This window comes from Scyliorhinus torazame, chromosome 1, assembly GCF_047496885.1.
Source record: "Scyliorhinus torazame isolate Kashiwa2021f chromosome 1, sScyTor2.1, whole genome shotgun sequence".
In the NCBI taxonomy this organism is placed as follows: Eukaryota; Metazoa; Chordata; class Chondrichthyes; order Carcharhiniformes; family Scyliorhinidae; genus Scyliorhinus; species Scyliorhinus torazame.
Window position 1 is genome coordinate 284,451,734 of NC_092707.1, and position 12,658 is coordinate 284,464,391.

The 12,658-nt window shown below is 45.9% G+C and overlaps 1 protein-coding gene across 5 annotated transcripts in view; it reads right to left on the reverse strand.

Annotated features, from left to right (window-relative positions):
• Nucleotides 1–12,658, reverse strand: part of LOC140421923 (homeobox protein Meis1) — a 268,763-nt gene that overhangs the window by 30,488 nt on the left and 225,617 nt on the right. For 3 of the 5 annotated variants that reach the window (XM_072506919.1, XM_072506896.1, XM_072506913.1), the window contains one exon: nucleotides 7,574–7,713. In XM_072506919.1, the coding sequence (XP_072363020.1) occupies nucleotides 7,574–7,713 (140 nt within the window). The remainder of the gene's footprint in view (nucleotides 1–7,573; nucleotides 7,714–12,658) is intronic. The other 2 variants (XM_072506904.1, XM_072506928.1) reach the window with 1 other exon arrangement.

Below are 12,658 nucleotides of genomic sequence, written 5' to 3' on the forward strand. Positions count from 1 at the left end.
ACGGCTGCCAATCAAGGGGGCTGCTTTGTCCTGGATTGTGCCAATCCTCTTGAGTGTTGTTGGAGCTGCACTCTTCCAAGCAATTACACTCCTTTGTAAATGGTGGGCAGGCTTTGGGGAGTCAGGAGGTGAGTGACTTGCCACAGGGTTCCGAACCTGTTCTTACAGCAACACGATTTACATGGCTAGTCCAGTTCAGTTCTTGGTCAATGGTGCTATATGAGAGTTGGTGAGTTGCTGCAATGTATTTAGTGGATGGGACACACTGGTACCACTGCATGCCATTGGTGGGGGGAGTGATTCTTTATGTGGGTCAAGTGGGCAGTTTTGTCCTGAATGTTGTCAAGCTTCTTGAGTGTTGTTGGAGCTGATTCGGGAGTTTTCTATCACACCTCTGACTTGGGCCTTATTGATGGTGTAAAGGTTTTGGGGAGTCAGGAATTCACAGCCTCTGATCTCCTTTTGCAGCAACATTATTTATGTGACTGGTGCAGTTCAGTTTCTGGTCAATGGAAACCTCCAGGATGTTGATAGTGGGGGATCCAGCAATGGTGATGTCATTGAATGTCATGGGTAAATGATTAGATTCTCTCTTATTGGAGATGATGACTGTCTGTCACTTGTGCAGTTCAAATATCAGTTGTCACTTATTACCCAAAGTCTGAATGTTGTCTAGCTCTTGATACATGTGGACACAGACTGCTTCAGTATCTGAGAAGTTGTGATGGTGCTGAACACAGTGAAATCATCAGCAAACATTCCCACTTCTGGCCTGATGATGGACTAAGGTCACTGATGATGCAACAGAAGAGGTTGTGCTTAGGACACTCCACTGAGGAACTACTGCAGTGATGTCCTGGGATTGAGTTGACTGGCCTCCAACAACTACAACCATCTTCCTCTGCGTGACTCCAACCAGCAGAGAGTTATCCTCTTTATTCCCATTGACTTCGGTTTTGCTGGGATCCTCGATGATACACTCGGTCAAACGCTGCCTTTGTACAAAGGACAATTACTCTCACCTCACGTCTGAAATTCAGCCCTTTTGGCCATGTTTCAACCAAGGCTGTAATGAGACTTAGACACTTGCCAATTCGAATTAGCCATTGCTCTCTCTCTCTGTTAGTCATCCTCCAAATGATAATCAACCACTAGGAAATGGGATGCCATTGAGGTATGGCATTATGTGAAATGTGTGGTCACCTCAAAGCTTAACACTGACGCCCTTAAAACTGGTAAGAACTTGGGGGGAGGGGGCACCTGTCAGCCTGCCAGCAAAAGTTATTAATGTCATAATGGAAAAGATCAAGCAAAAGAAACAGTAATCTCAGGGCCTTCACTCCCAGTTTCAAATTGTCAGAGTTGGCCACAGGAGGGGTGGTAAACAAACACACATCATTCCTATGGCAAATATCACCCCCTTTCACACCCAAAATGGACCAGATGTTTTCCAATCCTTTCAGCGCAGGTTATTTTGGTATTTAAAGGAGGGTGAGAAATATAATTTTAAATTTGGGCAGGTTCAAATTATGCTCTCAAAATGAAGCTATAAAATAGCTTGGCTTTACAACTTTGTTCACTTATTGCCAATTTTTGCTGTTAAAAACTGTGCGAACCCCTCTTAATTGTCAAATTGTGGGCATTTCCCAAGATGAGTAGCCTGGAAAAAGAAACTCAGATTTCAATATTGATGTTATAAAATATCTGTTTCAGGGCAGCACGGTGGCGCAGTGGGTAGCATTGCTGCCTCACGGCGCCGAGGTCCCAGGTTCGATCCCGGCTCTGGGTCACTGTCCGTCTGGAGTTTGCACATTCTCCCCGTGTCTGCGTGGGCTTCGCCCCCACAACCCAAAGATGTGCAGGGTAGATGGATTGGCCACGCTAAATTGCTCCTTAATTGGAAAAAATGAATTGGGTACTCTAAATTAAAAAAAATATATATATATCTGTTTTAAAAAATGACTAGTTCAGTGCAAAGGACTTGGCACATGAGATGGCGGAAGCTCCTTTCTATACACTGAACTCCAGACTTCAGTGGTGCTACACTGAGGAGATGTTTAGCCATACTCCACAAGGAAGGAAATAACTGATGGAATAACCCTGGGCAATAATCTTACACATCATAGCATCCGGTTTCATTAGTGGCCCAGTGGCCTGGGAGGACATTAGCAGCCTGCCTGTCCACTTGCTGATGTTTGCAAGGAATCCCAAGAACGGCAGTGGGCCTGATAAACTGCTGGGAAAAAAAATGCTAAAATCGCTTTTACTCTAAATTCTCTAATTCTTTTTATACTTGAGAATGTAATGTTATGTGTGAGCATCAGGAGGAATTGCAGGCTTCCTCTGATTCCTTATGACAACTGAAAATGCACAGAAACCTTTGAAAGATATGAAAACATTCCCTTTTGGCTTCCGTCCTCCCCACCCCCAACCTTGATGATAAAAGCAGTGAGTAATTAAGTCATACAGCAGGTACCAGATTGGATTACTGATCACCGTGGAGCTAGCTTGATGTGTGCTGGGGTGGTGGTAAGAGTTCCAGAAATGGTAACAGAGGCCTTGGGGTGAGGAAGAGAAAATCAGCAAGGGTTCCTGTTTTTGATTGCTATTCATTAACTTCTGTTTGGGCACAGGTTAGCTCAGGGTCAGTGCTGTGGCATCCGAAGCCTAATACAGCTCGGAGACTCTGTAAGGTAATGAGGTTGCACAAAGGGCCATAGGCACCTCTCTCCATCAGCGAGAAGATTGGTTTGAGAGGCACCACTCCACAAACAGGAGGCGAGGCAAGGCAAGGAGGCAGGCCTCCATGAACTTCCGTAGCTGGTACAGGAATTGAACCCATGCCATTGATGTCATTCTGAATCACCTGCAAGCCATCCAACCAACTGAGATTACCCAATATGTGCTGATTGGGCAATTTTGTTGAGGTAACTAAAAGGCAGCCCATACCTACAGGGTGCAACACCATCAAGGAGCCATTGAACACCAGCTCCAAACTGGAGCACACATGGTGGCTGGGGTGTTAGACACATTTATACAGCACCTTTACCAGAGTTAAACACCACAGAATCATTATCAAACCAAATCTGATGCAGGGCAACAACTGGAGACATTCGGATAGGTGACCAAATGCTTGGGCTAACGGATGTGTTTTAAGAAGCGTCTTCAAAAGAGATAGAGGGTAGAAAAGAGGCTCAGAGTGGGAATAACAGAGCTCAGAGCCTAATGTGTGTGTGTATATATGACAGGCAATCAGGGTGGGTTTAGCTTAGTTGGCTTGACAGCTGGTTTTGGGATGCAGAGCGAGGCCAGCAGCGTGGGTTCAAGTCTCGTACCAGCTGTGGTTCTTCACGAAGGCCCTGCCTTCTCAAGCTCGCACCTCGTCTGAGGTGTGGTGATCCTCAGGTTAAATCACCACCAGTCAGCTCTCCCCCTCAAAGGGGAAAGCAATCTGTGGTCATCTGGGACTGTGGCAACTTAACCTTCCTTATGACAATCAGGACCCAAGGGAGCAGAGGTAAACAAGAGGTGAGCTGTGATGGGCATGGCATTGTCAGGCCAGCAGAGGGCTTGAAAATGTGCGTGCAGCCTGAGTGGACATCCAGGGCAGGATTCCCTCAGCCTGGGGCCGGGCCGGAGAATCGGCGTGGCCGGCACGAATCGCGCCCAGGCGCCCCAACGTGATTCTTCAGAGAGCGGAGAATCGGCGCCATTGGCCCTGGCACGGCGCCGGTTGGGGGCCGCTCTATGGGCCCCCCCCGGTGATTCTCGGCCCGGGATGGGCCGAGCGGCCGTAACAAAAAGCCCGAGTCCCGCCGGCACTGTTCTAATCTGCTCTTAGCCGGCGGGTCCTCGGCGTGGAATAATCCGGGCGCAGCCTGTGGGGGGGTGGGGGTGGGGGGTCCGACCCCAGAGGGGGGGGGGTCCTCCGTTGTGGCCTGGCCCGCGGTCGGGGCCCACTGATCGGCGGGCCGGCCTCTCGGGCTGGGGGCCTCGTTTCTTCCGCCCTATGCCATGTTGCGTCGGGGCCAGCGCGGAGAAGGGAGCCACTGCGCATGTGCGCGTTGGCCCCAGTGCCACTGCACATGCGCGGACCCCGTGGCACCTAGTTGACGCAGGGATCAGCAGCTGGAGCGGCGTGAGCCCCTCCAGTGCTGAGCTGGCCCTGTGTAGGGACCAGAATTGCTGATCCTGAGGCCATGTTGACACCGTCGGGAAACGCGACGGTGTTTCCGACGGCGTCAACACTTATCCTCAGGATCAGAGTATCCACCTCCCCCCCGGTACTTTGTCTGTCGTGACTGGCTCTTGGGATGCAGGGGCTGTCCCATGAGGATAGGTTGAGTGGATTGGCTGATCCTTTCAATAAGTTCGAGGAATGAGAGGTGATCTCACTGTGTAGCATGGTGGCCTCACAGCGCCAGGGACCCGGGTTTAATTCTGGCCTCGGGTGACTGTGTTGACTTTGTACATTCTCCCTGTGCCTGCGTGGGTTTCGTCCGGGTGCTCCGGTTTCCTCCCACAGTCCAAAGATGTGCAGGTTAGGTGGATTGGCCACGCTAAATTGCCCCTTAGTGTCAAAAATGTTGGGGGAGTTACGGGGATAGGGTGGGGGTGTGGGCCTACGTAGGGTGTTCTTTTGGAGGGTCAGTGCAGACTTGATGGGTTGGATGGCCTCCTTCAGCACTGTAGGGATTCTATGATTCTATGAAACATATAAAAGTCTAAGGGTCTCCTACTGAGAGGCTATCTCCCCTGGCCGAAACATCGAGAAGGTGGGGGTCACGGTCTCAGGACAAAGGGTCTCCAATTCTGGACTGAGATGAGGAAATGTTCTTCACTCAGAGGATGAAGTGAATCAGGACAGTCACCTGCCCCATTTCCTGTTGTCGATGGAATGAGCAGCAGCTGCAAATCATCCCCCAGTTCCTTCCTGAAAAGTGGAGGAGGGAAAGGGGGAAAATACTGGCTAGAAAATCACCCTCACCAAAGACTATCCGTTCTTTCCTGCATGTTAAAAATCTCACATGTAAACTGCTCTTCTACTTTGTTTTAAAAAGCATACGAGGATTGTGTTATATCTTATGATTTTGAATTAAATCAAATTTGGGTAAAATATAATTCATCCTGAGAAAACAATTAGGGTTAAAATAAACCTTATTGTCTTCCCCTCCTTGTACCTTTTCTGCGAAAACTGCTAAGATGAAGAGACCTGCTAGCAAGATCTACCGGTCCCGCCATCGCCAACGGGATTTCCCATTGACAGCACCCCTCGTCGTTGGGAAACTCATGTGCCGATGTGGGATTGGAATTTCACGCCGACGTGAACAGCCGTTAAATTCCACCCATTGGCTGCAGAGCAGTTCGGGACATATGAAAGATGCTATGGGAATGCAAAATTTTTCATCTTTTCCACTGGTGTTGCAACAGGGACAGCACATTTGGCTTCATTCCCTTCAGGGTGGAGAGGGGAAAATCAGTTCAGCTTCCCATTCCTAAAAAGTAACGATAACCTTCCTTGGAAAGTCCACAGATATGTATGTAAAAAAAAAAAAGACTTGCAATTATATTGCACTTTTCATAACCACCAGCCACCTCAAAGCGTGTTACAGCCTATATTGCTGTAATATAGGAAACATGACAGAACACAACAAACGCCCCAAAACAGCAATGTGATAATGAGCACACCATCTGTGGCCCGAACGTTCGGGAGAACGGGACTTGTATCTTCTACATCCACCTGAGCAAGCGGGGGGGGGGGGGGGGGGGCCTCAGTTTAACATCTCATCTGAACGTCAGCACCTCTAAAAGTGCACCACTCCTTCAGCACTGCACTGGAGTGCCAGTAGACATCTTTGTGCCCAGAGCTTTGAATGCAGAATGCCGTACCGGCGCCGAGGAGTGGCGTGAACCATTCCGGCGTCGGCCCGCATGGAAGGTGTGGACCTTCAGAGGCTAGGCCGGTGCCGGTGGGGTTGGCAACGCGCCAGTTGGCATCAAAGGGCTTGGCGCTGCTCCAACCGGTGCTGAAGGGCCTCCGCCGGCCAGCGCGAGTTGGCACATGCGCGGGAGCGCCAGTGTGTGCTGGCATCATCCCAGCGGATGCGCAGGGGGGTTCTTCTCCGCGCCGACCATGGCGGACCATTACACCGGCCAGCGCGGATGGATAGAGTGCCCCCACAGCACCGGCCCGCCCGCAGATTGGTGGGCCTCGATCGCGTGGCAGGCCACCGTGGGGGCTCCCCCTGGGGCCAGATCTCCCCGTGCCCCCCCCCCCCCCCGATGACTCCACAGGCAGCCCACAGAGCCAGGTCCTGCCGGTACGGACCTGGTGTATTTTACGCCGGCGGGACCTGCTGAAAACGGGTGGCCACTTGGCCCATCGCGGGCCGGGGAATCGCCGGGGGGGGCGCGCTGTTCAAGTGGGGAAGCAAAGAGCCTCAAGATTCATGAATACCCTCATTCTGCTTGATTAATATTCTTTAAGCCAACACATCAAGAACCGTACGCATATCAGTTGGCTAATGCTGAATACTACCAGGCAGCAACATTCAGAGTGTTGGTGGTTATTTAAAACAATTCCCCTTTGGACAACAATTCAAATATAATTTGGAAGGGATTGCCAAAGATAAACAATCGACTTTTCAGTCCCCTTTAAAAGAAGTTTTCACAGGTCAGTATGCCACATGGCACTAGTTTACAAATGCTAACATGTTTCCCTGAGATTCCCATCTCCACTACTAAATAGTACAGGCGTTAACTGCTTGAAATAAATAGCTTCACACCTCCACTTAAACAGAAGAGAAAATAAATTCAGACAAAACATTATTATTCTTGCATGGTGCCCCATGGCATAATGTTAAGTGCCAAGATTTTGTTTGGCTCCAACTTAAAATTGTTATTTCTAAAACACGCAAGTTCATTTTTTAAACTATTTTCCTTAACCTGAAAGTTTAGAGACAAACATTGCCAAGATTGGACCATAGTAAAGCCAAACATATTCGAGCTGGAGAGAGAAGTAACCCAAGTTCTTTATTAACAAGACATAGTTTGTTAAAATAAAAATGACAGATGAAAAATATTGCAAAGGTGTTTAGTAATGAAAAGAGAAACTCATTTGTCCCGTCTCACCTGAACTCCAAGCCTCAACCAGTTAGTTAGACAAGCATCTATTAGTGACTTAGGCACATCGAGCGCTATCTTAAAAAGTAACTTCGAACCTTGCTGTATTCCCCAAGCAATCCCAACCTCTTGGCCCCTCTGACAGGTAATCAAAGTCTACAGCAAATCCACACCAAGCCATGCACCAGGAAATTGTCACAGGAGCAGAGAGTAAAGCTGGGAAGAAAAACTCTCTAATTCAATCAATCAATAAATATTAATGTCTAATTCATCTTTTACTATAAAATGCCCTTAAAGCTGGGCATCAGAACTACAGGTTATTAATAATAAAAAAAGTCTAAGAAGTTGGAAAATATCACGTAAGGTAAACTGATTAGTTTGGTTACAACAGGAAAGTCCTATTTTAATTTAGTGGTCAGTCACTCCCAGCATTCAGTGTCAATTTATTTACCAGGTAATGGCTCTCCCAGTGAATGGCTTGAGGATGATTTTCGCCTGCGCGACTTGAATACAGTTACTATTGGGGACTTGCCTGCTCGATTAGATTGGTCAATCATAGGCTGGACTATCCTTCTCCTGGCATTTATGAACCTGTGCAAAAGGAGGAAAAAGAGAAGTTACATTGACACAGTTGATCAAAAAAAAGCCAAAATGGTAATAATCTTCAACAGCGATGAATGGAATGGGTACATGCAGATTGTCTGAACAACACGTGAGCCTTCTTGGCCTGAAATTTGCTTCAACGTCCGCACTGGACCCCTGTAACCTCTGCTGACCTGCTGCGAGTGCAAGCTCAGGAGTGCGGTTTTTGATTTATGTCCTTCTGTTTTTTTGCCACAGCTGGGCATTTCCATTTCATCTTTTAGAGAGGGGGATAATTAGACATTCCCAGAACAATACCCAACACTGCTCTCTTTTCTCCTTTCAAGACAAAATAATTGCGGCTGATAAAGAAACGTGGCTCATATGAGCATCTGTTGCCTTACCTAATTAGTGAAGAATCTCCCCTTTGTTCCACTCGCTTACAGTCTTCAACCAACCCTCCCCATTCCTTCTAGGCTACTAACTCCATTTTAAGGCTTGTGTTAAGAAAACGACCTGTGGTGGTGGTATGCCATCAAAAAAAAAAAAGGAGAATGTCTGGAGTTTTTATCACCAGTAACTCATACTGCTGAGGGAGACCAGCGCGGAGCATTCCATTTAAAGCTTCTGTCTTTTCCTCCCCTACCCTTTATGTAAAGTTTAGGGTCAAACAGAGGTCACTGCTATACAACCACTGACCTTCCAACTCCAGTTTTCAGCAAAGGTTTACAGCCCAGGTCTACAAAAAAAAAATCCCCATAAAATCTTTCTGGGGAGCGCTTATGTGGTGAAGGGGCAGAAATAAAAAGGTTTTAAAAATGCAAATGAGTGAGCACATTTGGAGGAGCCTTTAGTGTATCAGCTGTCACAATAATCAGTGGAAAACCTGCTTTTCAACCTTATGTCAAACTCTATAGGAGCAGCAGTGGGCAAAATGCCTGGTCAAAGGAGCCAGAGTCCATGCAGGGAATTCAAATTGACTATGTTTGTGGAAGAAATTCAGCTTTTGAATAACCTTCTTGTTTTGCAATATTTGTCTTCATTCACTCACTCATTTTTCTTGACCTGGACTAGAGGAGAGCAAATGAACAATTCCACGTTGTCAGAACACTGTCCCAGCGCGCAAAGTGTTCAACATTGTTAAAGACATTCGACATCAGTGGGAACACTGTGGAATGGAACTCACAGCTAAGAAATCATTTAAAAGTAAGAACATGGAACATAAGAATAAAGAGCAGGAGTAGGTCATGCTGACCCTTGAACATGTTCTACCATTCGTCTCTGGATGAACTTTTACATTGACTCCAATTTCCCAGCTATACTCTGAGGAATATAAGAACTAGAGGAGGCCATTTAGCCCCTCCAGGCTGTTCAGCCATTCAATGGCACGATGAAAAGAAATCATTCAGTTCAGGGTAAGTGGATTTAATCTTCACTATTCACTAACTTTAATCCCGATTAATTGGCCTGGAATTTGCAGTTGTAATATTGACAAAGCTTTCAGATTTGACCATCATTGCAACTACGAAACCGACAGCAATGTCTGGATCCATACATATGCAATGAATCTCGAAAATCCAGGAGTTGCTGTTGATAATACCTTACTCCTCCACAGGGTGCGCCATTGAGATCCCACACATGTCAATCTTTAGAAAATCACTTGAACTGACAAGAACTCCTCCTTTTACAGTCCTCACCGTCAAACCTCTTGAAAAAGTCATGCCCTCTTGAATGAGATGTGACTGGATTTTTAACAGCATGTTACATAATTACTGTTTGGCCCTGAACTAATTTTGTATTTGTAAGATTTCAAATTTCTCCAGTATGATAAAAAAATCCCATACATTTTTAAAATAACAAAATATATATTTTAAAGTTTGTTCGGTACATTTCAGTTTCCACCATAACCCCATGTACATGTCCCAATCACTATTTAACTCTCTGTAAAATTATTAGAATGTATGGTATTTCCTGGTTTGCTGTCTGTGAGAATTCTTCAATGTGGTTGGCTGCTTAGCCTGTTTGATGGTATCCCTGCTGCTGGAATCCTGGAGGTCCCCTTGACGTGGTGCCAGCTTCAAACTGATGTTGGGGAAGGGGACCCACGTCCCAGGGATCGCCAGGTCTTTGTGGGCAGCTTTCTTCAGCGTCAGGTGTGAGCATTTTTGCTTCACCACTGACTGCAAAATGCACATCAATATATTTGAAAATGCTTCTGTCTGCAACAACTGTAACAGTTTTAAAATAATGCAGGCACTAATTCATTCAAATGCATTGACCTGTGCACTGGATCAGAGTAGCAGAGGAAATAAAACCCACAAACATTATTTACACAATTTCTCATAGAGGAATCTCTTTTGTAAAGGAAATGCCATGATGTATTACCTTCCCTTTCCAATTGTACAAACGTACTGTGCCTGGTGCTATACTAATGTGCTGCTTGTGGTGTTGCTTGCAAGACCAATCTACATGTCAGGGATTGGATTCTCACTTCATTGCATCTGTCTGCAAATAGAAAGAACCCACTTGTCTAAAGGGACAGTGGCAAACTAGGTTGAGCGAGTTTTGTCACCCGGGCACACCTTATCTGGTGAGGCAGCCTAACCAGCCCACTCGCTTATTCAACTGAATATACACCTTGTACAGGTGTGTGTGTGTGTGTTGGAATCTACAGAGGGAGCCATTTACAAAAAAATAAAAATAAAAAGGAGAAATTATGGGGAATGACTGATCAGAGCAACCACACCACATGGAAGAGTAGTTAGAGGAATGGTGCTACAATAAAGGGCACAGGCAGATCCCTTGTGGCACAACGTTCCACTTCTCAGTCACTAATAGTAGTGAAAGGGATCTTTTTATTTAACAATATGAATAAAACCTGTGCATGCAAGGCTTACTGGGGGTAATGGAAATCACAGGGTTGGCCATAATAAAATCTCAGCTCACATCTCCTAATCTTCCAGTAATAATAATAATCACTTATTGTCACAAGTAGGCTTCAATGAAGTTACTGTGAAAAGCCCCTAGTCGCCACATTCCGGCGCCTGTTCGGGGAGGCTGGAACGGGAATTGAACCCACGCTGCTGGTCTTGTTCTGCATTACAAGCCAGCTGTTTAGCACATTGTGCTAAACCAGCCCAACAGTGCACTGTAGTCTAACTTCTCCAATTGCATTTTTAAAAAAGTCAATATTCACTGCAGTCCCATAGCAACCCTTACTTTTGTTCCCTTGTCAACATGGCACAGTTACTCTACGCGAGTCAGAAATAGGGGACGAGACTCCCCTCAATATATAACATCAGTCATATTGAAGTAAAACATTCTGTGACTCTCCAGAAACAAACAGAGGAGTGATTAAGCCTCGACTGACCACTTCTTCTCTGGCTGCACCTAACTCGGTGGAACCATTAACTTCATAATACAATCAGTTGGAAAAAAAAGTCTTTCCAAGTATAATCCTTTTGGCAAAATGAATAATAACATTCAGTTAAAAATTTCACCTTGCTGGTATGTATAAAACTTAAAAGATCAGTCAGGAAAACCAGCTCAAGTGATTAATATATTTCAAGAGTTTTGACTGGTGAACAAACTGCTTTGAAATCAGACATACTTGGGAGCAACATTCCCTCTAAGTTGCACGATGGTGCGGCAACCTTAAAGGGGCCACTCAGCAATGTTAAAGGGGCCGTGCAGTACAAAAAATTGACTGCGCATACTAAAGGGATTTTGGAGGGAAAATCTTTGAGACGTTGTTACATATAGCTCCAAATGATACAGAAGGCAGCTCTTAAACTGTATTAGTCCCAAGATGTAAATTCGTAACAGTTTATCACAGAATTCCTGTAGGGCACAAGGAGGCCTTTCAGCCCATCGGATCTGCACCGACCCTCCGAAAGAGTACTCGCCCTATCCCGTAATCCTTTAACCTCACCTATCCTGCATATTCTTGCACAATAAGGGCAATTGAGCATGGCCAATTCACCTAACCTGCACATCTTTGGACTGTGGGAGGAAACCCATGCAGACCAGGGGAGAACCTTTAGTATTTTCTTTTTACACTAAAGTGTGATGTTTATCGCATCCGAGGCAGTGCAAGGTTGATTAGTTCGTTCCTGTTATTGAAAGGTACAGGTGTACAGCGTTCACTGTACAAGATCATTATTTATTTTAAAAAGCTGCTTCTTCATCAGCTCCCCTTGTTCCACAATGATTCAGCATTTAAAAAGAATAAACATCACAGGGAAGAATTAGCCGAGGATGGTGAAGGTTATCTCTTTTGCGTCTTTCGAAACGCATTTTTGTAATCAACGGAGCTAATGGCCTTTCATCTGTACAGACCTACAAGCTAACATTCCTCTTCCATGCCTACATACAGAGTCCTCCCCACCCCCTTCCATGACACACCGAGTCTTCAGAATTCCTATCCTAGCAGGAAGCCAGTGCAACTAAAGGTTTCCTGTGAACTTCTGAAACCAAAGCACAACTGTCACTATTTTCTATGGCATTCTCCTAACCCTTTTATCCCAGAAAATGCAATTACATTGTGGCTGAAAAGGACAATGCTCTTTAAAGGACGCGGCAGTACATTTGGTGTTGGAAAATTATGCTGAGCCCGACCTACTGGCAATCGCAGAAAGTTTGGCAAGAAGCAACAGGCTGGATGAACATCCAGCTCACATTTTTGCCAACATTTGTTAAATCAACAACTTATCGCAGTGCACTCAGTATTTATTTAGCAATAACCCATTGGGATCACTTCTACCTCCGCAATGTGTAGGCTACAGCAAAGACACAAAGAGACTTCCCGGCTGGTCCACGTAATAAAATGACAGAATGTCCTTGCTCCACCCACAAGGGTTATTCTTAGGTCAGCTTCTCATCCCGAGAATAAGTGTTTAAATAAATTGGTCCAGCTGTTTGTTTCTGCAGAGCCCATTAGTCTTCTGGTGCTCAC